The 26,476-nt window shown below is 42.4% G+C and overlaps 1 protein-coding gene across 1 annotated transcript in view; it reads left to right on the top strand.

The window, feature by feature from the left end:
• Positions 1 to 26,476, top strand: part of si:ch73-335l21.1 (insulin receptor substrate 1-B) — a 65,843-nt gene that overhangs the window by 10,819 nt on the left and 28,548 nt on the right. The window contains exons 2-3 of the mRNA XM_034676989.1: positions 6,305 to 6,606; positions 6,990 to 10,179. Coding sequence (XP_034532880.1) covers positions 6,305 to 6,606; positions 6,990 to 10,179 — 3,492 coding nt within the window. The remainder of the gene's footprint in view (positions 1 to 6,304; positions 6,607 to 6,989; positions 10,180 to 26,476) is intronic.

The raw sequence follows: 26,476 nt of genomic DNA, 5'->3' as shown, positions 1-26,476 counted from the left end.
GGGATTGTGGGTATATAGCGGGGGCACAGAAGCTGGAACCGGGGGCTGAAAGTAGGGCTTTGGCCTGCAGAGGTTTCTGTGCAGAGTTTTGTGGTGTTATAGCACAGCTCAGCATGCTGGGGCAATGAGGTCAGAAACTTGAAACAGGACCTAGTGGGGGCCAAAGGGTTCATGCCAGAGCGGTTCCACTGATTCACAAGCTGCATTGACAAACCAAGAAGTCAGATTTATTATGAAACTCTGCATTAATATCTGTCGCTCAAGGCTTTCTTCTCCAGTAAATCTTTAAAGTTAGTCACAGAAATGCAGGAGACACCATACTTTGTTTTTGTTTTGGCTCCTTTAAGATGTTCTTCCAGATCTTACTGCAACAAAAAAAAAAACCCTCCCCTGTGGCAAAGTGGCTCAATAACAATGCCCTCCTATCCTGGTTGGGCTGTGATTGCCTCAAGACCCCTATGGAAGACCTACTTCCTTAAGACATGTGTGATAACCATAACAATAATCAGCCTGTCACTCAGGCAGGAGCTGTCAATATCCTAGCAGGCATCTGGTACCCCCCTAGGGTAAACATCACACCCCTATAGCTCCATAAAAACACACTTTCCTTTTAGTAGCAAAGCAGAAATTAACTCATTTAAAATCCCAGTTTGAGAAAATTAGGTTAGATTATGGCTTTTTTTTATGTACAGTGCATGTTCTCAAGGGAGGTACCTCAACACGGCAAAATAAGCGGGCATGAATAGACAGCAGTGTTGCTCTTGTAGGCCGCCGCTCTCGAGCTGCTCGCAGGACTGAAAGTTTCATGTGTGGTCGTGGTGGAAGCGGGGTAAACAACTGGTGCGTGAATAAGCCAGTGTAAGATGTTTTCAGGTTGCTAAAAACAGACTTTAAGGAGTAGATACATCCACCTTGTATGAACTCACTGACCCAACTTTAAAGGTTGCATCAAGGTTGGGTGATTGTTTTTTTCCGCACCGGTCGCCAGTATTCAACCACAAACTTTAACGCTGGTGCTTTATTACCTCCAGGTGTCTCCGCTTTCATGTGCATCCGCTGTTTTCATCTCCTGCTGAGGGCCATTTTCAGTGCATGTTTTTCTGAGGGCTCATTATGTTGTATAGGGGTTGCGCCTTCTGCACGGAAGTTGACCGTCTGATAACCTTATTATGCAAAGTGGGAGGGGAAATGTAGCGCTGCCATGAACATTTCCCCTGGAGGAAAGACACAGGCAATCTATAATTCATACGTCTACATGTAGGATCAACCTTGGCTTTATGTAATCATGGGGCAAGGTCTGGAACGGTCCATATGGCTAAATCAATCTGCACCCCTGAAGGAGTTGGTGAAAACCTCTTAAAGGGTCTCAGTGCTTGGTGAATTGAGAGTAGCTTGAGTGGCCCTGAAATGAAGGGTGTTGTGGAAGAGCCACAGCTGAGTTTAAAGCTGCACTGTACTCAAAACAAACAACACTTGTGTTCTGCTGAAGGGGAGTTAAATGGGCTCTTGATGGGGAAAAGATACTCCTTGAGGAACATTCTTCTCTGCAATCTTTGTCCATTTTAGTTCTCTTGAACACAGATGAATCCTGGGACGTTGTTGGAATTCACTGAAAATTCTGATTTATTTTAGCAATTTTGGACTCAATTTGAACATACAGCTTCAACACTGCAACAAAAAGTCCTCCCCTTCATCTTTGATTCGATTCTAAAACCTCTTCGCAAGACAACATGATCCCATCTTTAGCTGTGTTAAAAAATTTTGGGCCCGATTTTGACTGCTGGGTTCCCACGCCTCCTGGAAAACCTGGAAAACTTGGAAAACAGTTGACCAGTTTTCAAGTACTGGAAAACACCTGGGAAATGGGAGGAAAAAGTATAATGTCCTGGAAAATTATTCCAACATGACTAAACCATGATAAAGCAGGTATATTTTGAAATTGTGTTGAATTGAGAAACATTGTGGCCATTTTTTGTCATCCAGTTCTATTTAGGTCAATTTATGCACAGATCCTCTGATTATTATTATTATTATTATTATTATTATTATTATTATTATTATTATTATTATTATTATTATCATTATTATTATTATTTATTTATTTCAGTAAGGCAGCTTCCAGATTCCTTTGCTGGCTCTTTTGTTTTTTATTTGGCTGATTTAATATTTTTTGAGAAAAGAGAAAGCTGAGATGAGAGTTGCCCATCATTAAAGTGCTGTACATCTGTGGTTGCATTATTCTATTATCAATTTGCCATAATTTTTAAGTATGTAAGAGATGATTTCATAGATAGCCATAGACTGCATGTCTTTCAATGTAAACTTCCACTGAGAGGAACATATTAGACTATTTAGGAACTAAATTAGGTCATACCAGCTTGATCATCACTGAAAATGTCCTGGAATTGTCCTGGAAAATTATCTCTGGAAAAGAGTGGGAACCCTGTGACTGTTTTCCAAGTGTTTTCTTACCTTTTGTCTAGGGATGCTCTGAACCGACTGATTTGCTTGTTGTTTAAATGGAAATTGTAATTCTGTCTTACTATCCAGTCTAGGGATGTACATTTTAAGTAATATCCGTGATCGATTTTTGGAAATGTTAACGATCAATTATCAATTAATTGATAAAAAAAAAAAACATTATTATTCTTACGTCAAAAACAAAGCCAAATACGTTGTTTCCCCCCTAAATTATATTTTCTACAGCAACAAAATCCAAATAACTGATGGGATTGAATACGGGTATATGTTTGACACGCAGAATATCAACGATCAGGCTCATTAAAGTATTCTACGCGGACATAATCTTATAAAGTGAAGGCTGAGACTACTAACAGAAAATTACTTCAGACTCGCAGTGTCCAGTTTTCTGTCTACTCGTTCTTATTGAGAAAAATAAACGTGTATTTGATCAGGTGTCAGCCAGGAGCGCAACCGGGTCAGAATCAGTCAGGCGGCAGAAAAGCACAGACGGATCTGATGGTCTGCAAACATAGTGTACCTGAATTTCCCCCCAGTCTGTTGCCTTCGTATCCAAAGGTAGAAATATCCTGTTTAAAGTTGTGAACCTTTGTATCCGTGTCGTTGTTGGCAGCAGTTTTGTATTGATCCTCTTTTAAAAAGCGCACGTGGAGACCTGACGCACAGCCGCAGCCCCCAGCTGAGCGTCTCCGCTGTGCGCAACACCTTTAACAGCTGATTCACATCGAAACATGCTTTAAACTTAAAACACCTCCCTGATAGATGAGTGTAATATGAGACCACATGATGTTTGTTCCACGTGAAGGAAAATTGATAACAAAAATGCGTGTTTCGAGTAATTTCTTAACAATCAATCGATAATCGATTAATTGTGGTCATGCCTACTCCAGTCTAAAGTCGAAATTTCACTAGATTTAACACGACTACAGGATCACAGAGTCTGCGGGTGAAGGATGTTGTGATGTTTGTTGAGTGTGGCTACCAATAGAAGAGTTAGCTCCACCAGCCTTTGGTCTTCCTTGCTGTTGTTAACTTCCACATCCCTGTGCTAGTTACACACTGCTCCGGTCGAGTCAATCTGACACAACCTTTATACAATTTTATCTCTACAGTCGACTAGTCGGTTAGTCGGGTGATAAATTTCATTTTCAACAACGAGATAATGAGTCACTTTGGAACATTCCTACCAGAACTACAATTAGAAGTTTATTTTGGGGTTTTATGCCTTCAGTAAGAAGACAGGACAGTGGATAGAGTCGGAAACTGGGTGAGAGAGTGGGGAGCGACATGAGGCAAAGGACTGCAGGGTTGAAGGCGAACCTGGGCTGCCCGCCTCGAGGACTACAGCCTCTGTACATGAGGCACCGCTAAGTGACACCACAATGTTAGTGATTTTTGACACACCTTTCTCTCTGTCTGCTTCCTGAACAAACTGATTTTTCACTTTACAAGGCAATGCTTGTAAAATAAAACGAAAACACTCCAAACCTCTTCAACACTTGGCTTTCAGAATAAAAGAGGAATGCCCAAAACCTTTTCCCACATGTGAGCAAGAAAGTTTGGAAAATTTCTGGGGCAAATCCCCTGAAAATTTCTCCTAACTTTGACAACATCTACAGCACAAAACTTCGACTTTAATCTTTGTCGTGTTCTGATACGCTGTTAAGCATTTAAGAATTATGGAAACTTCTGGATGCTCTTTGGTCCAGAGGGTTAAGAAGAAGGAGGCAAAGAAGTTAAATTTTAGGATAAATAAAAGGCTTTGTCTTCTTTTCTTTATTTTCTGTTACTCTGAAATGAATCCCTGATATCTCTTTGCAATCTCCTGCAGTCCCACATTCCCACAGCCCCCAACAAAAAATCCCCAAACCATCCCTTCCTGTTGTAAATCTAAATCAAGGAGGCAAACAGGGCTTCTTGCACACAGTGTACATGAAACAGCCATGCATGGCCTTGAGTGAGTCATCTGATGTAGGGGGGGGGGGTGCCTTCACATTCACACACATAAACACACACACACATATACAGCCACTAAGCCACAGCCTCCACTGCTTTCAACAAAACATCTATTCTGAGGCGCTTTCAACTTTTTAGCCATCCTCAATTTTGGGGAAGCAAAAAGAAGACTTCTCCTTCTTTTGCAATCTCAAGTGAAAAGGTTACGGGAAGCAGATCTTAGGAAACGTTTCCCGTAATGGAAGCTTGGCTATTACCGCGTGCACTGTTCATGCTGAGGCTTCCTGTCTACATATGGTTGTCATTGTAGGATTCGCAGCCAAAGCATAGGAAAAGAGGAACAACGTACAAGCATATATTTGCAGTTCTGCGGTTAGGGTGCACTGTGATTAGCCTGATTCGGCCAGAATCCTTGCTTAAAGTAGAACACCACATAGGCTTTGAGAAAATATGGTCTCTCATTCAGTAACTCGTCAACAAGTCACTCATCCCGTCAATAATACGCCAGATGTGAAAGTCTAATAAGACAGGTGCTGCCACAAAGAACATCCTGTTCCGTTGGTTGAAGGGATCAGGGGAGAGCCTCTTTATGAAGGTTTGTTTCTTCACCCTTGTCATGACGTTGATTGATTCTGTGTTGAAGATCAGTAACTGTCATGCTTGAACTTATCCTGGCAGTAACACAGAGAATCCTAAGAAATGTGGTGCATGGAAGGAGAGAGGAACATTTTAGGGTGGGTTCCCTCCAGGAAGAAGAAGGAGGATCCACCCTAAAACATGACTCATATTATGGTATTTCTTTAATCCTGGGCTTTCTAGTAAACAGATGTGAGGTCCCTTGTTGCTGGGAGCAATGAGCTTAAAGGTAAATCTTTAGACTATTCAGAAATGGTGTCAATAGCCGCTGACAATACGTTGCACAGCTTGATAGAATTAAGGTAATTTTCTGGGGTAGTGGGCACATTTCCTTCTCCAGATTTGGGAACAATACAGTGACTTGAGCACCAAACAGGCGGTCAAACATTGTTAAGTGGTTAAGTAAGTCCCCAGCCTTTATTTGGCCTCTACCAGCCCAGGATCAAATCTCACCAGCAGCTTTCTCTCCTGTTTCTTCTTGCTTCAGCAGTTCACTACTGTCTCAATACAGAACACCAAACACAAAGGCTGAATGGACTGCCTGTACTCCCACTGAAAGACACTACATTTTATGAGTTTACAAAGCCACTCTATTGTCAGTAGAACAAGCTCTAAAAATGGCATTAGATGAGCTTGTCGAGTGCTTTCTCTTTGGTATCTAACCATCTATTAACATTGCTGTGGTTTTTGAGAGGATTCACCTGTGAGGCTTTTTCCAAGTTGTTTTTTTCCACAATGGTTCTTTTCTTCCATAGTCATCATTCTTGTGTAGGGCTTCAGTTGTCAGCAGTTTCATGTTTTTTTCCACACTGGTATTTGTGCTTGTGTGTATGCATCAGGATGTCCGTGCGTGACTGTCAAACGAGACCCCAGGTATGGAGCCTGCAGGTACAGTAAGCAGGTCTCACAAGCTCCTGCATGCTCCGTTTGTACTCGGATCTGGTTTAAAAATCTAAGAACAGCTCAAATTCAGCAGAGTGAACATAATAAAGTCACCTTGTCCTCCTTTAATGGGTAAATAGTGGTGGTTTCACCTGGTGTTCCCTTTGTTCACAGACCCATGAAGGTCATGGCCGTGCTTTATTGCTGAAGTGTAACTGCCAGTGCTGTTAATAAATCCTCATCTCTAATTACCTTTCTTTGTTGCCCTATACATTGATATCCTCCCCTTTATCCCTTGTCGCTTCAACAACCTTTAACCTCCTTTTTTCTCTTTTCTGTCTCTCTAAAGGTAAGAATCCCACTGACTGTGAGGCTGCGGGGGACTATGGAGTCCCCAATCCTGGGCCTGCTTTCAAAGAGGTGTGGCAGGTGAAGGTGTGGCCCAAAGGCCTGGGTCAAGCCAAGAATTTGGTGGGCGTTTACCGCCTTTGCCTGACTGACAAAACTGTCAACTTCGTCAAGCTCAACTCTGATGCTGCAGCTGTGGTGCTGCAGCTGATGAACGTCCGGCGCTGTGGCCATTCAGAAAACTTCTTCTTTGTTGAGGTGGGACGCTCTGCAGTGACAGGCCCGGGCGAGTTCTGGATGCAGGTGAGCCTGTAATAGATGGCCCCTTTTGTGTTGACAGTTTCACCCGCAAGTCCCACCTGTGTGAAGACCCTGTAATCAACAGAGTCCGAGAAAGTTACACATAAAGTTCGTACAAGCCCAACTTTATTATCCAGTGTAGGTTAAATGAAGTTAAATGAATGCCAGAAGGTAGCCACATATTTGAGACAAACACACAAGTATTTGAGATGTCCTGATTTAAATATACTTTCTAATAAAAAAAAACTAAATTTACATGTCAAAAAGAAATTGTCAAGTACAACAAATCCATCCTAGGTTTTTTTTTTGTTGCATACATTTGACAAATATATTTGAAATCAGCCAGAATTATGACTCAGGTTGTTTTTTGGGTTTCTATATCTCAGGTTGATGATTCAGTGGTGGCCCAGAACATGCACGAAACCTTGCTAGAAGCCATGAAAGCTTTAAGTGAGGAGTTCCGCCAGCGCAGCAAATCTCAGTCCAACTCTGGCCCAGGAGGAGGTGCTACCGCTTCAAACCCCATCAGTGTTCCTTCACGCCGCCACCACCCAAACCCCCCTCCAAGCCAGGTAGGCTTCACCCGCCGGCCCAGAACAGAACCTCCTGGAGGAGCTAATGGTGCTGCGGGGGCCAGCAGTGCCAATGCTTCTCCCACCCCACGGCATAGTTTTCCGAGGTCTCGTACTGCGAGTGATGGGGGGAAGGCTGATGAAGGGTTAGCGGGGACCACGCCGCTCCAAGGTTCCTGTTCAAGCCCTTCCACCAATGGTTCCTGCTCTACCACCCCAATCCTCAGGTCAAAATCAGCACGATCAGCCTCCACCACAGCTGCTAAAACTCCTCTTGGGTTGATGCGTTCTATCTCTACTCCAGCACCCTCCCCAGCCCCAAGCCTTTCCTCCAGTTCTGGACATGGTTCTGAGTTTGGGGGTGTTACATCAGCTGCTGGTGCCGGCCCATCTGGTGCTTACAGTCGTGTTCTCTCCCATTGCGCATCTGTCTCGGGCTCACCCAGTGACTATGGCTCTTCAGATGAATATGGCTCAAGTCCGGGGGATCACACCCTCCTCCCCTCACCTAGCCTCCCTGGAAGCTCTGTTGGTAGCACAGGCAGCCAGTCCCTTGGTGAAGAGGGAGCTAACTATATACTAATGAGCCAACGTAGTAGTGGTGGTGGTGGTAGCAGTAGTAATCAAGGGAGCTTGACCTCAAGCTCCCTGCCAGCACCAGGAACACCTTCCTACGGCTCCCAGCCCCAAACCAGGAGAGTGCTGCGTCGATCCTCCAGCCGTGAATGTGAAGCTGAACGAAGGCTACTAAGCAAGCGAGCTTCCCTACCGCCTATGGCTCTGGAGAGGCTGGCTCCACGTCAACGTAGAGCAGAAGAGCCAGCAGATGAAGATTCGGCCGATTACGCCATCATGTCAAGGAGCACAAGCCGAGAGTCCTTCACATCCACTTCCTCATCCACACAGAGGGAATCTGTCATGAGTGCTGGATCAGCAGGGGGAGGAGGAGGGTACTTGGATGTGGCGGGTGAGTTTAGAAGTGACGGTGGTGGTGGAGGAGCAAGTGGAAATATCAATTTAGTGGACAATGGGTACATGTCCATGCTTCCTGGTGTCACTCAGCCTCCAGTATCCCTGTCTCAGTCAGCAGCTGTCTTCGTGCCAGACTCAGACTCCAAACCTGGGGACGATTACATGGCCATGACCCCAAACAACAGTGTTTCCCCTCCTCAGCAGATCCAGCCTCCGCCAGCTTCTGACGGTTATATGATAATGTCCCCCAATAGCAGCTGCTCCCCTGACCAGCGTGGAGGTCTTTCTGGAGGCGCTTGGGTGGGCAGTGGTAGTGCAGATAGTCGGGCAGGCAGTGACTATATGAACATGTCTCCAATCAGTGCACGTTCTGTGAACGGTAGCCCCCCACCTCCCGAACATTCAGGTCAGTTGGAGACCAGTTCTCAACAGCAAGCCCCCAAGATGGTGTACTCTTACTATTCCCTACCCCGGTCTTACAAACATAACCCCACTGCTGGACACTTTGATGATGGGCCCGGGCGAGGCAGAAGGCCCAATGGGAGTTGTAGTAGGGGAATGGGTGGAGGTAGGAATATGGGAGTACGTCAGGAGCAACCAGCAGCAGGCAATTCTGTAGTTGGACGCCTATCACTCTCTTCTTCCTCATATTCTTCAAGCTCAGCCAGCAGCGAGAGCCTTGGAGAGAGCGAGGATAGAGCTACCCAGGCTGTGAGCCCCACGTCTGGGGGAGCGCAGTCCAAAGATGTGAGTAAGCTCCAGCAGAGACGAGGATCTGCTGGATTAGCCAAGCAGGGTAGTCATACTAGAAGCAGACCAGTGAGCCTGTTTGTTGATGTATCTAAGGCAAACACCCTTCCTAGGGTCCGTGAGAACCCCTTACCCCCAGAACCCAAGAGTCCTGGGGAGTACGTAAGCATTGAGTTTAAGGAAGAGAAGTACAACCAGACTGGGTTCGGGGGAGGCCGTGGCAGGGGACTCAGGCATGGCTTATCATTGCCTCAGGGTTCAAGTAGCAAGCAACCTCAACACAGGCCAACTTCCTGCTTAGGGAACTTCCTCCCCCTTTCCCGTAGTCCATCTGCTCCCATCACACCTCCAGCAGCTTCTGAGTATGTCAACATGGACTTGGGCCCTTCTCCCTCCCCTTCACCCCTCTCCCTTACCCCAATTGTTTTCCCGTCTTTCCACACCCCTCCAACACCTCCAACACTTGCTCACGCTCCCAAAGCTTGCAATGAGGTTACTACTGGCCCTTGTGAAGAGGGGGCAGAAGTGGCTGAGGCTCCGCTGAGGAAAAGCAGAGAAAGTGTCCCATCGGTGACTGAATCTGAGTCCCCAACCTCCTGTGGAGACTACACAGAGATGGCCTTCAGCTTGAACAGCAACACCGTCCCCAGGCCATCATCCAGTGTGTCACCAAAAGCTCCCTCCCCAACCAGGACTGATACTACTATTCCAGTGCTGTCACGGGGTCTAGACTTCCCTCTCGCCAAACCAGGACCCAACCCTGACCATGGGGCCAAAGTAATCCGGGCCGACCCCCAAGGTCGCAGACGGCACTGCTCAGAAACCTTCCTTGCAGCCCCTTCCCTCCCCACCTCTACCTCTACTTCCTCTTCTTCTACTGCCTCCCTCTTTCCAGAACATGCCCAAGCTGTGGCTCGCCGGCTTGGCTTTGAAAGCATGCTGTGGGGTAATGGTGCTGTGACTGATAATCCCGCTCAGTTTGCCCTTCCTGGACAGGCAACCCCTCCCTCAAACAGTCAGACTTCCTCCACGGAGCAAGGCCTTAACTACATAGACTTGGACTTGGCCAACAAAGAGAGCCCCCATTTGGGCCTTGATGGACCCTCAGGTACCCAAGCCGCCTCTCGCCTCTTCTCTGTACTGGGTGGAGGTTCTGGGGTCGGTGGAGTAAGCCCAGCAGTCAGCAGCAGCAGCAGCTCAAGCCTCAACACTTATGCCAGCATTGACTTCTACAAGTCAGAGGAGCTACGGACGCATCAGAATGGAAACAAGGAGGGAACAGGTAAGAGTTCTTTTTTTTCATTGAATACATATTTGTTGGACTTTGTTGGTCTCTTAGTTTGTGATAGACAGGTTTCATTACAATTTCCCTAAATTTCTCCCTGATACTTTGGTGCTTTGGAATATCACTTTGGACTGCCCTTGGTTTGCAGTCTGAATAGCCCATTTCACTATTCGTATGCACAATAGGGTGTGTGTGTGATTATTTTCATAATGAACTGTTAAGAAAGTAGTAAGAGTAAAAGTTATACATCAATTTGCTTAATTAGGGGCGTGGGGAGTTGACTGATAGGCATGTTATGGCTGTTTGCCAGGAAGCCTGAGGCCTGCCTGAACTCCAACTCTTTGCCTGTGTCTTGGGTAATTGAGAGTAACGTTCAGTCAGCATTTCCAACATGGCCACTGCCATCATTGGTCTTCAAAATGTCTTTTCAGAAACCAATGGGTGACATCACTGAAACTACGGCTATGTTTTATACAGTCTGTTAAAGCTGCTGTGAGGAACTTTTGATTTATATCAATTTTGGCGCCCCATTGTGGACAAAGTGATACCTCTTATCTCTTGTTCTGTACATGCAAAAGTAGTTTTCAACAAAAACAGCCATATTTATCACTCACTGTGATTATTTTCCATGAAAACAGCCAAAGAAGGGTGCTTCTAAAGCCAAATCTCAGTCATGTGATCTGACACCTTCCCCCTTCTGAGTGATTTAAGGCATTAAAAATGACAACAGAGAAGGTATCAATGTTGTTGTTTCAATGGTTTTGTTTGCTTTTGGAGGTCATAAAGAGGCATCAGTGTTGGTGTCAGTCTGTTTCTCTGATGGTGAAAAACTCCTCATATTGCATTTAAATATTCACATATTCACAGAAACCACTGATTGCTCACACTTTCTTAATTTTGACAGACATTTCACTCTGTTATACCACACTGTTCTTTGCCATTGTCACATGATAACCTGGCTGATACCAGTGGATTTTGGGGGGCTAACTAAGTATGTTATGGTACTGGCATACCACCAACACTGTATTTTAGGGAGTATATACTGATACTGATGTGGTACCAGTCAGGACAGCTTGAGTTAATCATTTTTCTCTTCATTGCTTTTTAAGTAGGGCTCTGTCATGTGATTCAGATGGAAAACTAGTTCATCATAATCCAAAGGAGCACAGCCTTACTTTCTGTCTTTGCTTTCAATGAAGCTCCACCTGTCACCAGATTAGAACATAGACACCAGTCTGAACAGTCTGCATAATCCATTAAAAGGAGGTTTATATTGACTGCTTTGACTATCCATAAATACATTTTCTTGTCTGGGGGTTGGTGTAATTCCTGATTCATAAACACATTTTACCTGATGTGATTATATAGGTTGCCAAAGGCCAGACAACCTATTGGAATATCAATGAATATAGATATTCTACAAATTACTATTGATCCTCTCTGGGTTGCTTAAATGTTGTTTAAGCTACACCACCACCTCAGTTCAGTTTGTTGTTTGAATAGAGATGCAGGAGATATTTGTTTTAAGAGTATGACAAGTGGCAGAATGATTCCACTCTGGATGAGCTCTTTGTTTTCCATTGAGGAGAGCTGTCACACACATCTCTGTGCAGTGCTACCCTTCTCATAGAAAGCTATTCAGACCTACCTCTGAAGCGTCCTACTCTGCGCTCAATGAATTTGAACTTTGACCCTGTTTTCTGCTGACCTGTCAGCTCTGAGATCCTCCAGTATGAGGTTGAGGGAAGCAAGCATGTCAGATTTGATGTTATTTTACGAGACTCCAATCCAGCTACAACTTTAGAGCAATGTTAATGAGGAAAGTATGCAAGATTTATATTAATGTTGACAGGTTTGTAGATCTGGCCATAGAAATGTAGCTTATCAGGATTTATACTTGGTAGTAGTTCAAGCAGAGGGCTTGGATAGCTTAACATGGTCAAATACTGGACTTAAACGTTTCCTTCTGTGATTGGATGTAGACTCCACTACAGTTGTGCTGTAGCTGCAGCACTGTCAAACCTTTTTTGTTACAAAGGGAGGTCGCCAAGGCCAGATGATGAATCTTCATTGTGTTTACATTTTTCCTACTGTGAGGGGCAATTTTCTAGCTGTGGGGGACCACCACAGCTAAACAATGCCTCAACTAGGTCACTGTGAGACGTTTCCTCATGCAAAAACATTCCCTTTGAGCCACCGTCTGCACTAAATTGGCCTGTTAAGAATCGGACGCCTGCAGTTTGAGCAGATAAAGCGGCGTTTTAAATGGAGATGTGGATTTATATGCATCAGTAAAATGCTCAGTAGTCTTAGTTAAGCTTCCACACACACACTCTTGTGATGAATCCATCCTGCGAGACCTTGTTGTTCATGCAGCCCTGCTAAGCCTCTGCATGATGTGTACCTCAGGTTGTGTTAGATTGAACCTCGTGGGGTTTTTTGTGGTAAACATTTCATAGCAGGGCTCCTCAGTTGGATTTAATGGAAATAAAAGGCATTAGCAACTTAGCAGCACAACTGGGCTCAACAGTTGGTTTTCATCGACTCCACAGATGGAAATAAAGCATCAGTCTGCTTCCATACGTCGCTGTGTTGGTTTTATTGGGAAATGGAAGCAGTGTTGGTGGAAAAAGGCGGCGTTGTTGGGTGTATCTTAAATATAAATCCTCACAGGCTACCACAGTGGGACCATATGGGCTCTGGCTGTGGAGTATGTCAGCGGGGCAGCGTGGGGGAGAATGTTACACATTGGCTGTGAATGTTGAGATGGGGCCAGTGTTTTCACTCACACAGCTCTCAAATGCCTCTGTACAGTGTTCCCCCTCCTTTCATCCCCTCCCCGTCCCCACTCCCCCTCTTTCCTCCTCCAATAAATGATCCTTTTGTTCGAGTGTTTTTGCCGCGGTGGGCAGACGGGCCTCAGCAGGGCCGAGCCCCAAGACTAGTGGACTCAACTGAACGAGTCGTCCCTCGCACTCTGTAATTTGCGGCATTTCTATCTTACATTTCCGACTCTTCTCTTACCTTGTTTTCCACTTCATCACTTCATCTTTCGTTCTTCTTTTTGAATACTCTCAAACAAACTTTTTTCAGTCTTCACAACCTTTGTCCTCACCCGACATCCAGGCTGGGGGATTTTTGAAATTCCTTCCCTCCCTTCTGTTCACATACTGCTCAACATTTTTGTCACTAAAACCTCTCTTGTCTTCACGCCCTCTCCTACTCCTCCCTTTTCTCCCTCCGTTTCATCCTTTAAACTCTCGCAGAGATGCTTAAAAATAGATATAAGCGCCGCGCAGAGATGTTTTCCAGCGACAAGAGGAAAAAGAAACAACAAGGAACCAAAACAGAGATGCTACATGACGACCGATCTGCCCTGAACCATAAACAAAACACAGTCTAGCAGTGATTAATTATCTTGTCTGCATGGATCCTGTTTGCTTTTTTTAAAGAGTTCTGATCTGCCGTAATTACAGGGATTTATTTTCCGCCAACATGCGCTAACTTGTGTAGAAAAAAACAGTGTGTCTCTGGTGTGTACTTTCGGCGCGGAGAGCCAAAGGCTAAATTTGAACATCAGTAGTGGGACATGTGCCAAAAACAATCCTATTTGACGTGGGTTATGTAATATGTAACATGCAAAAATAGCCTCTCATAATTAAGATAATGAGGGAGTGGAGGGCGAGCGATTTCACTCCAGATAACTTCTTTTAGAAAGAAATTGAAATAATACGACTACAACACATGCAAGGATGTGTGTGTGTGTGTGTGTGTGTGTGTGTGTGTGTGTGTGTGTGTGTGTGTGTGTGTGTGTGTGTGTGTGTGTGTGTGTGTGTGTGTGTGTGTGTGTGTGTGTGTGTGTGTGTGTGTGTGTGTGTGTGTGTGTGTGTGTGTGTGTGTGTTTGTTTTTAGACTTGAGTGTCTTTGTTGATGTTTGCTCTTTACGAGTTCAGCCAACATGTGCGAGACAGTAACTGCAATATGTGCGCAGACACTCTGCCGTGTGTATCTTTGTTGGTGTTTCCCCGTTTAATGAAGGAGTTTCTTGACCTTCAGAACAACGGTCTGAAGCCGGTTATGAATCAAAGAGGATTTCCGAGAAAAAAATGCTCATTTAAATTAAATTACTCCTCCCACACTTCCAGGAAAAAGCATGAAAAGAATTTTATTATTTCTGCTTCCAGCGGTCGCTTTACTTTATTTCTTTACCATCTGGAGGAGGATGTGTGTGCCAGGCTGAAAATAACCTGTAGCCCTTTAAACCCCGTCACGGGGTCTCACTGCTGCAAAGAGGACGCTTTGAATGGAGGAATCCATGCATATCCATGGGATAGGATGTAGCTTTAAAAACATGTGAAAACCTGATTTAGATTTAGCGTGTCAATGTATTTAATGACTTTTAAAAGTGTTGTTCCTTCTCTGTATTCCCCAGTCTCTCACTTCTAATATATATTTCGACAAAACTCCAAAACGGGATCTTTAAGGAGAAAAACTGACTGTCACCAGGAGGAATAAAGAGTTACTTTTTTATATCTCATGCCACGTAGGGTTGCATGAAATTAAACGCTCAAAATAAACATGCACCGAAATCAAGTAACTTGCAAGATCAAACCCAAGACGGCAGGTGCTGAGTCGAGTACGAGCGTCACTGAAAGCAAGAGAAGAAAAAGACAGTTCACTCACTGCAGGGCTCCTATATTCCACATCATTTAATTCACAGAGGTTGTGATGTTTCCAGCAGACCTGCTCCACATCAGACTAAGATAACACAAACATACAAAAAACACATACAAACATAAACATATATTTATGATCAGTGTGTGATTGGCTTAGATCATTGGTCTTCAGCTTTTCCTATAGGAGCAACAGCCTCCAGACCTGTGTGTGTGTGTGTGTGTGTGTGTGTGTGTGTGTGTGTGTGTGTGTGTGTGTGTGTGTGTGTGTGTGTGTGTGTGTGTGTGTGTGTGTGTGTGTGTGTGTGTGTGTGTGTGTGTGTGTGTGTGTGTCTGCATAACTACGCATCTGCCGTGCGCGATACAGAGAGAGCAGAGGAGAAATGTGAACGCGCAACCATGTAGAGACAGAAATGACATCCCGTCATGTAAATAAGTTAATAACATAAGGCTATTTAGTCTGTTAAATAAAAGATAAAGAAAAGGTATAGACCTGATCTATGAGAGAGGTAACCTTAAATGACTCCTGCTTTGACTTCCAACGGGGGGGACCCGGCGGGTGCGCCCCCCCATATAACGGCAGGAAAACACTGTCCGGTAACAGGCTGAGGTCTTACACAGCATGCAGTAGAAGACCACAAGTAATGCATATATGCACTTTAAAAACACATTACCCAGTCTAGCATCACTACAGGACCACGGAACAACTCTGCTCTGCAACCAAGTAGGACATGCGTGCTTCCCTCTCGTGCACACATATGAACCCAGCCAACCGTCGTATGGCGAAATATATATTTCCATATTAAGCACAGTTAAAACAAACGTGACGTGCTTTCAAATGTCATTTGTAGTGACAATAGCAAGTGGAAAAAATGACGTTATAAATGCTTATCAAGAGACCCCCCAAATTTTGCAGTTGTCTTTCATGGGGTCTCTTATGTCATGTGTTTATGATTGTCTGTGTAAATAAAGGTAATATGTGCGATTTTGCTGTTCATTTGTTGTGATCTAAAGGGATTATGTACAAGTTTATTCCCTTTATAAATATCACTCATGGACTATATCTCACCATCAGGTACACTCTTTACTTTGCAGATACACATTTTTATCTGTGACTTATCCATCATCAGTCATGTGACCATGCTCGTGTTCACGTGTCTTTAAGACCGAGCTGTACAATGTCACTTTAGTCTGATGAGGAGCAGGTCTGCTCAAAACGTCACTACCTTGGTGAATTTAATCAACTGGAAGACTGGAGCCCTGCCATGCGCGATTCTAATAAAATCTTCTTATGCACTGGGTTATTTCAATTTGTAGAGGGAAGTAAATGAATTTGAATCTTTATGTTCTTAAAACTCAGATTTGTAAGATTTATCTCTCTTGGGAAAATAAAGAGACGTAAAGCTGATAGAAATAAGTAAAAAAAATACAGAAAATTGTGCAAATTAATTTTATTCTCATGAACAAAAACCCAAACTGATCAGAATAAGATATATAGTATCAATATATAGTTAAAAAACATACAAGAAACACAAACCTTAAGTTGAACCCACCTTGATGCTGTGTGCAGGTAAACTGGGAACACTGTTGCTGCTTCTTTTGGCCCAGTTGGCAGCTGGTTGGTGTTTTCCTAACTCTTTAAAGTCTCAGGTCAGGTGTGCCAGGAAGAAGTAAATATACTTAAAGTTAGTCAGTCAGTGGAGCAACCTGAAAGTCACACACACTGGAGTCCTTCAGCAACCAAATAGATGTCACCTTAAGAAGAGGCAGATCTTAATAACTGAAGGGTGATTCATTTTATTGAAAACTTATTTTGCTCTAATTCGGAAAGATTACGTCATTGACAGGGCGACAGGAAATTCACTTTAACTGCAACTTAACATTTCATGTCCAAAGCAATGTAATTGGTGGTAAAACTGAAAGACAGTTCTCTGGAATTAATGACAATCCACTGCAAAGGAAAACTGTGCTCTTCTAAAGGAATTACACTCTGCTTTAAATAAGACTGGAAGACAGTTACAACTCCACACGCTCCAACAGTGAAAATCAGGGCCAATACCAATGTTGTTCTACTTTAAGTCTTTGTAACTGAGTGTCTGTTTATCCAATGAGTGGTCGGATTTGATTAATTTAAAGTATTACAAGCAGTCCCTCCTCTTTCTTAAAGATGCCAACTCTTTCTTAGATGTTTGACCATGAAAACAAATAGTTTGCCCAATGAAAACACGTCTTTGAATCAGCTGCTAAGTAAACTGACTTTGCATATTAAATAATATAGAAAAATTGATTAACATTGGCCTCTGACGTCAATGCATGGCACATCATGTCAATGCCTGGGTCATGATATGCAAATATTTGAACACTCTTTAATTTATAAAGTGACAAATATTTCATGGGAATATTATCTCATCGTATGAGTATTTTTTTGTCCATTACTTTTGAGATGGTGACTGTAGCCTGTCCGAAAGCTGATTGCTAACCCCTGTAAGATAAAAGAAAAGAAGATTCAAGATTCAAGATTCATGAAAGCTTTGTTGCCAAGTGAGCTTGCATACACAAGGGATTTGACGTGGTGATTGGAACACCGGTACTCAACAACAACAATACAGTAAGGGCCATAAATATAGAAACCATGATTAAATCGTGCACCCATAAAGGCGGTTGGCCCGGGTTTGATTCCAGTCTGCAGCCCCTATCCCGCATGTCATTCCCCCCCACTCTCTCTCCCTATTTCCGGCTCTGTCCACTGTCCTCCCCTCTCTAATGAAGGTGCAAAAGCCCCAAAAATATAACTTAGAAAATGTTTAAAAATTAAAAAATATGTATTTTTATTTCAAATATAAAATTCTTTATTTATTTTTTTTGTAATTTTCTTTTTATTGAGATATCTTGTCATTATTGCACTTTACAATACATCTTAAACACATGAATATTTCTTTCTTTTTTGGTAAAACAAAATACGTAAAAAGTAAATAATAAACAGAAAAAACACACAAAAAAAAACAACCTTTATAATAGGATGTCGTTAACCCATCTAGTGAGAATTTACCTTTATGAAGATATATATCCAAATACCCCAATTCTAAAATCACTTTTCTTTTTTCAGTCATATAAATCAACTGGCCCTTCTTTAAATTTCACTTTAAGGAACTGTAATAAAGCCAAGAGAAAGGACCAGAAGAAAAGTAAAGAAATAAATAATATAAGTAAAGTAAATAAGATAAGTATAGTAAAATAAAATACAACAATAATAATATAATAAGATAAGAATTGTGATAATAATGACAGTGATAATAACATTCACAATACTGACGATATTACATACATTAACAATATGAATACCAATAACACTTAGAAATCTGTAGCATAAAATCTAAAATTCTAAATAAAAATACTATCTGTACAAGAAGGATACAAAATATTAAAAGACAAATAAATAAATGTGCCTAAGCCAGAGTGCAGATGAACGTAGTAATAAATTAAGTTATAGATTAAAATACAAAACTGCACTTGGGCATTGAAGTATTGCACAGGGGCTCAAAGTATTGCACATGTATTGTGATAAGAGGAAAGCATTAGTGCCGGGCATGGGGCTGAGAGATTCAGAACTTGACAAACCGAAGACTTGTGCAGCCATCGGAGAGCTTTATGAGGAACTCCTTTTGAAAACATACTCAAAATTGAGGTCAAGTGCAAACTTGAAGAACAAGCATACCATAAGACTGCGACAACTATGCACAGAGAGCGAGGCACTCTGCAGAAAAAGAGGTGGACTACTCAAATACTCATGGAATAGTTCCCACCGATACCTGCTCTCATGAGGCCGATTGATAAAATAAACAAATAAGGTCTGCAGACATTGCAGGCAGTCTGGTCAGTGCGGCTGCTGTCGAGTAATGTCAAATTCCCCATAAGTGATCACACGTTTTTCCCTCTTCAATGGCAGTAGAAAGAAGGCAGATCAGATAAACCCTTTAACCAAATGATCATTCAACTCCCACACTGACAGTCACAGTAAATGTTATGCTGCAACAAACAGCACACACTCATTCCTGTGCTCAAAACACACTCTTTTCTCACTGGGCGTGTAATCAGGGCAACGCTGGATTGGACTCACAGCACTCGTAGTGTTATGTAAAAACAAACCACGTGGACGGGACATGACCCCCGAAGAGGGTGAGGCTCAGGGCACTGCAAGTGTGTGTGTGTGTGTGTGTGTTTTATCTGCTGTGCGCTTTTAACCTGGTTTTTGCCGTCAGCTCCGGTCTGTCTCTGCAGAATTAGCCCCTCAGCACAGTCACACACAGATCTACTCATATTTGTGTGTGAGGGTGGATGCACACAGATATGGAGACAGGGGAACAAAGTGGAACATGTGGACGAAAAAAAACAAGGTTGACTTGGAGGGTTCTTTTTTAAGCACGGATACCCAGAAATCTTTCATTTCCTATTGATTAACATTGATTTATTTATTGAATCTGACTCATACAGCGCAAGGCATTCCCTTCATTTAGCAGATTTGTTAACTCATTAGCCTCCCAGACTCTCCCTTGTTCTATTGTTGTGTAACCCACAGTGTGCGTATGAGGAACAGGACGAGGTGGGAGGTGTACCCCTTCATTTTATGATTACATAATCCATATTAAGCTGGAAATAATCTCAAATTTCTCCACACTGCAAACTCAACTTTCCTTCATTAGCCTAATTACGGCGTTACACAACTGATCAGCACCCACAGGAAGATGCAGAGCAACCTTGCGCAGTTACACAAGGACAGCAGCAGCAGTCAGGCCCTGGGTCGGTTTTGAGAAAATAAACACCACATTTATGTGTTTATCTAACGTTTTTTCCTGACATTCAGATTGTTTCTTTGTAGAATGTGCCAAGAGAAGACGAGGTAAGAAAGCGCAGCCGCTGAGGATCTTTGTTTGGAGGTGGTTTGTTTAAAAAAAAAAGTCAAGGACGTCAAGTTCTCTAAAGTCGGCTTCTGCCTTGTTTGGGTGGTCTGTTAAGGGAGTCACCGAAACTCGCAGCACACATCGCAACAACTCCTCTGTTTTTTTCTTTTTTGGGTCATCTTGAAGGCTGTGTGCGCTGAGGCGCTCTTTCTTTCCCACTGATTCCGAGCGCAGACCATGTGATGAGGTCATCCGTGTGCGTCGCCTCATCATCTCATTACAAACCGTGCCCAATTAGGTTAAGCAGAGGCCTGGCAGAGTAATCTGAGTTGAATAGTCACACACATATATACACACGGCTTTGTGACGGATGAACGAGCTGTGACACACACCGCTGCTCACTCTGCAGAAATCTGTTTTACAATGCAAACAATAACTGGAGCACGGAGCAGCTCTTGTTAAAAGAAAGTGTGTGTGAACTCTGCTCGCAGCTGTAAACGGTCACAGGATTCCTCTGCTATCAGCTGTGCGTACGGTTAAGCCTTTCTTCTCGCAACTTGTACGAGCCAATAAAAAGTCAGCAGTGTTAGAGGAGAGGACAGCCCTGCAGCCACATCTGGCGCCATCATGGACACCCACCAGTTTTGTCTGCGTCAAAATATTGCTCTTAATACAGCCACTGAAAAACAAGACTGACACCTGGAAAACAGGTGCTGCAGAGTTTAGAGCAGGCACTGATTTTACAGGGCAATATGTAGCAATATTTATTGGTTGGACTACTTGCAGATTCTTGACTCAGAGGTGTTGATTTTAGAGAAGACATAAGCTTCTGCAAGAGAATTCTGAAGTGCAAAACGTCGATATAAAGTGCAAATCAGTTTGGGTTACATCAGGGAGGTTTTCTTGTGAATCCTACCTTGAGATTTAATGTTTGGCTGCGTGTCAAAAAACAGAAAAAAGTAAACTTTCAGAATGGATGTTCATCCTCAAGGCCTGCAGGTTGGTTTCAAACCCACTTGCAACCACTTGCTTTGACTGCTTCTGGCTTTGGCTTGTGTAAACAACTTAAAACAGCTCAGTGTCAAGGAAGAAAAAAAAAAACACAAATAGCTGCATCAGTGCGGGCGTGTTACTTCAGGTACCAGTAAAACGATAAAATCAGATCAAGGAAGACTGGATTAAGATATGTATCAGCGAGTTTGAAGGCTTCTCAGACCGTAAAACACAGGGTGGTTTATACAATTATGAGAGGATTTGACATCTTGTTAAATCTAATCCTTTGTTTCAACAAACAGCAGGTTCAGAGCAGACAGTCACACACCTGGAATGTGTATCGCAGCAGAAGTGGAGCCAGGTTCAGGTTTTTTTCACACTCGCCCGTCGGCATTGAAGTGAGTGAAAGGAAGAATGAGTTCATGTATGACAATCAATTAAAACTCTGTTCATGAAGCTCATTTCCTGTAGATAATGGGGCAAATTAAGGGTTATATAAGTAAATGACAAAATTCAGACAAAAATATTAACAAGCGGAAATAATGTGTAGTGCATGGTGAAATATCGGAAGTTTAAGTAAAGGTTTGCATCCTCAATTAAAGATGGAGAGTCACTATAAAACATGGGTTGTTGGAATTAAAGATGGGTAGCTGCAATGTGAGATGGGTAGTGGAGACAAAATAGTTGTCGTGTAGAGAATGATTGGCGTTTTCCATTAAAGAAATTTGTAATTACCATAAAAAATTGGAAGTTTGGAAATTACTGGGTAATTTCAAGAATGGTTTATTCAAGGAAAGGTTTATGTTCAGAGATTGGTAGTTGCCATAAATGATTGGTAGTTTGAAATAAAGGTTTATATTATCAATTGAAGATTGGTTGTAAAAATCAATGGTGAGTCTATGAAAGATGAATAAAGATGAACACTTACCATAAGATGGGTCGTTACAACAAAGATGGAGAGTGGCCCAAAAAAAAAAGAATTGTTGGTGACGGTAAAATATAAGTTGTTCCAAAAAAAGTTCCCAAAAAATGAGTGGATATAATTAAAGATTGGTAGTTAGATGTTACCATGAAAGAGGGTTAGTCACTGTAAAAGATTGGTAGTCATCATAAAAGATGAATAGTGCCAATTAAAAATGTTTGTTATAATAAAAGATTGGTAGTTAGTTTTAAAGAGAAGTTTTTGTCAAAGATTGGTGTGAAGAATGAAAGTGGAGTATTTAGTCAAAGATGGTTGAGTTAATAAAGGATGGGTAGTCTCTGTTACTGATTGGTTTTCCATTAGAAAAATAAAGGTTGGTAGTTATTGTTAAAGACGAATACACCAAGAAAGGGATTTAGAGTTTCGCTGAAGATTCGCAGAAACAATAAAATGTTTGTGACGTAAACTCTGAACAAGGCAGAGACCATCTTTTTACAGTATGATTTGAAGTGTTGAATGATACAACCTTTCAGTTGTATCATCCTGTTTCAGTGTCCTGACATGTTCTTATGTAATGTTTGGTCCTTCACTTCTGTCCACCTCTCATTCCCTGGAAATCCTCACAGCAGCAACTGCTCCTAAAAAAATAAAATAATCAAATTTCTCTCTTTATTAGTCGGGGGTTAATGGTGTTATTTAATTTGGAAGTTGATGTTAGGAGTGTGTATATGTGTGTGTGTATCTGTGTGTGTTAGTGTGTGTATAGTATGCCTGAGGTCCGCTCTGTCACTGACTAATCTTCCACAGAATACAGTGTGAGGGAGAAAAGGAAATGAGAGGATTTGGTTCACTATGAATAGAGGCTATATCTGTGTGTGTGTGTGTGTGTGTGTGTGTGTGTGTGTGTGTGTGTGTGTGTGTGTGTGTGTGTGTGTGTGTGTGTGTGTGTGTGTGTGTGTGTGTGTGTGTGTGTGTGTGTGTGTGTGTGTGTGTGTGTGTGTGTGTGTGACACCATTCAGCCCCTCTAAGCACTTGTTGAACCTTCATGAATCATCCTCACTCATTATTGAATCATAACGCTCATAATGAAGTCTTTTTATAACCCCCTCTTTTGTCTTTTGAATGGATTTTTACTGCTTTGTGGATTGAATATGTGTGTATGTGTGTGTGTGTGTGTGTGTGTGTGTGTGTGTGTGTGTGTGTGTGTGTGTGTGTGTGTGAGACTGTGTGGGTGTGTGTAATATTTACAAGGAGTCCTCCATATTTGCCTTCACACTGTTACTGTTTGCCTCATTCCTACAGTCATCAAAAGGCCTTTTCATACTGCGTTTGTTGACACTTAAATATTGAAGCTGGACACGCCGATGAGCGCAAAGAATGGATGAGGACACTTTATCTATAGGGAAGTAAAATTTAAAAAAACTGAGCAAAGATGTTGAGGATAAAAGAGAGAAAGAAGGTGCTTAAAAGAAGGAGAGGAAAGTTTTAAGAGAAGCGATGACTGATAGAGTGAGAGCAGAGGTGATGATGATTTTAAGAGATTTGCATGGTCGTATAAATGTAGAGGAAGAGACGGAAGCAGTGGGAATGTGAGACTGACTTTCTTTTATTCAATCAAATACAGAGTTCGTGCGAGTGCTCAGAAGTATTCTCCCAATCATGATCCAAGATAGTGTCATTTAAAAGTCTTTAGATTTACATGAAAGCAATCAAAAGGCATCTTTCAAAGAGCCTCTGGGTCTAAAGCACCAAAACAAATGTATATTACAGAGTTTAATCGTACTTTGAAGGGTAAAAAAAATGTTATTTCACGCTGGAAAATGTAGCTTACACAGAAAAAATGTGTATTGCACAGTAAAACATGTAAGCCTGTATTGCACAGTTAAAAGAATGTAAATTGCACAACTGAAAAATGATTAATGCACCAAAAATATGTCTTGGACAAGTGTGTGTGTGTGTGTGTGTGTGTGTGTGTGTGTGTGTGTGTGTGTGTGTGTGTGTGTGTGTGTGTGTGTGTGTGTGTGTGTGTGTGTGTGTGTGTGTGTGTGTGTGTGTGTGTGTGTGTGTGTGTGTGAGAGTCAGTACTATGATTCTTTGAAAGCGTCTCCTTTTATCGAACTGATGGAAAAACGTTCTCCTTTAGAATAAGGTTGAATTAACGTTGATGTTTCTTTAAAACAGAGAGCTATGCTTGTTTTTATTCTTAAAGTGAACACTCTAGCGTTTGATTATCATTGAGGCATCACTGACGGAAGACTTTAATGTGACGTTTTAATGAAAATTGCCTTTTAAAGGAGGGAAAAATCCAGAAAATGAAGGTTGAAACTCCCAGCGAATAACGATTGATGAATAAAGAACAAGAAGAAAAGGAGTGTTTTTGTGTTTGTTTTTGTGGTGATGACCTGTGCGGATAACTCTCTTTTATTCCAGAATGCCTTTCCCTCCCTCACACACACACACACACACACACACACACACACACACACACACACACACACACACACACACACACACACACACACACACACACACACACACATGCATTGTTCTACTTTGGTGTGATCTTGCGCATCGAGGCAGGATGATGATGTGTGTGTGATGCTGATGACATATTTCACGAGGTCAGGGCCAGAGCAGCAGACCTGAGTGTCTTCATTCTTGAGCTCATCACATGAAGCCTGAGGAGGGGGTAGATCAGCTGATAGCACATGGTGTTTGTGTGTGTGTGTGTGTGTGTGTGTGAGAGAGAGTGTACTTGTGTGTGCGAGAGAGTGTACGTGTGTGTGTGTGAGAGAGAGTACGTGTGTCTGTCTGTTTGTTTATAATTCCAGTGGTTCTACGCAGCCAATGAGGATCAGGTCTCGTTTGCAACCCTTAATGTGACTGACACTCCAATCCTGTGCTCCTCTCTAGAGCCAAAACACACAAACTCACATACACGCATACCTAGCTGTACACACTTATTTTTCAATCACATTATATGAAATTCAAAACTAATTGTTTGTACTCCAACTTATTTAAGTGCAGTAAGCAGTTTGTCCTTCCCCGCCTCCTACAGTTTCCCTTTTCTGTTTGTGTCTTATCTTTCAACGGTATTCATCAGCAGAACATTGAAACAACTAAAAAAACACGACTCACGCTTTGAATTCTTTCACTTGATACTCGGTTATCGCAACAGGTTGATCTGCATGTGACGAGGCCTGTTAGTGACGTAGAATTTCGCAACAATCTATAACTACGATCGTACGGTGGCCCTGAGAGCTCACAGCACTGCAACTTAAGAAAACACATGCAAAAAGAAAAAACACAAGCAAATTAAGAAAACATCTTCATCAATTTGAGAACATATTCGCAGCATTTAGAAAACATGCTGCAAAGACCACAACATAACACATTAGAAAAATGGGCTGCAAAGACCACAACACAACGGAAGTGTTTCCAGAGGACACTTAAAAATGATGCACAGGTCCGGATACGCTAGTAGTTTAACAGCAGATCACTGCAATAGGCTGAATCATGCGATCACAATGTTAAGATAAATCTAAAATACTTACTTTTTATCTCATTTTCCAACACCACTGGCGGTAAGAGAACCTTAATAGCGCTGTGTCTCTGCGTCAACAACAAGCATGTCTGTAAGTGTGCACCATTTTTAAGTGTCCTCTGGAAACACTTACGTTGTGTTGCGGTCTTTTTGCAGCCAATTTTTCTAATGTGTTGTGTTGTGGTTAGGTATGCACCGATCCTACTTTTTAGGTCCCGATACCGATATCGATACCTGGGCTTTGGTATCTGCCGAAACCGATACGAGCCGATCTGATCCCTGTATTGATTTAAAAATCTCTATTCCTTAATGTGAGGATAGAATCATGTTTTGGCAACTTCAGGCTTTTCTGACTTTGTAAACCAAAATAAAATGAACCTTTTTTAAACTGACAGTATCATTATTCAAGAGATAAATATGTATCAGCAGTTAGGTTAGTAAATCTTCATAACTAGGGATTGGTACCGAATTTGTTACTTTTATAGGTACCGACCGAATTCCGTCGGTACTACCGAGTACTGATTCACGTAAAATCAAACGGTACCATGTTTCGGTACCTAGACGAATCCTTGTGACTGTGAGGGAGTTGAAGAATAGGTGATTTTTTTATACTTTCACCCTGTAATAAAGTTTGAGACTGACCGGGTGGACGTCTCTGCTCTCTGCTCTCTGCTCTCTGCATCTGCACGGGAGCGCGCCAAACGGAGCCTGCAGCTGACGGGCGCGCGCACTCACCGCGAGGCAGAACTGCAGGTGGATTAAAGTTTAGTTTTTATCTACAGTCTATGGTTGAGACGGACTCTCTCACTCTGACTACCTGCCCTGTTTATAACCGTTCCTGTGTGCATGAATGCCCAACAAGTAAGTTTTGTGTCCTGTTATTATAAAGAGACGGAGAACTGACTTTTTCCCGTCTGCAGGCGTTCACGTGTGTTCATGATAAACTCCCGAAAGAGCAATTAGACGCCACGAGCACGTGTCAACTAATATATCTAATCACCTATATAATCCTGTTTCTGTTCATTTCATGTTAAATGAAATAAATACATTAAATTTAAAAGATTTTGAGATTTTATTATTAAACAAATTAACATTTATTACCACATAAACACACAAAAGTACCGAAAATTGGTACCGTTGAGTACCGGTACCGATTCCCAGGTACCGGGTATCGGTACCGTATCGGTTCAAATGTGAAAGGTACCCGTCCCTATTCATAACCAACAGATATTACAATTCAACTGTAAACCTCAGCAGTGGGTAA

The sequence above is a fragment of the Notolabrus celidotus genome, chromosome 23 (assembly GCF_009762535.1).
Source record: "Notolabrus celidotus isolate fNotCel1 chromosome 23, fNotCel1.pri, whole genome shotgun sequence".
Lineage (NCBI taxonomy): Eukaryota > Metazoa > Chordata > Actinopteri > Labriformes > Labridae > Notolabrus > Notolabrus celidotus.
Note: the sequence above shows the minus strand (reverse complement) of the source record. Positions and strands in the feature narration are given on the sequence as shown.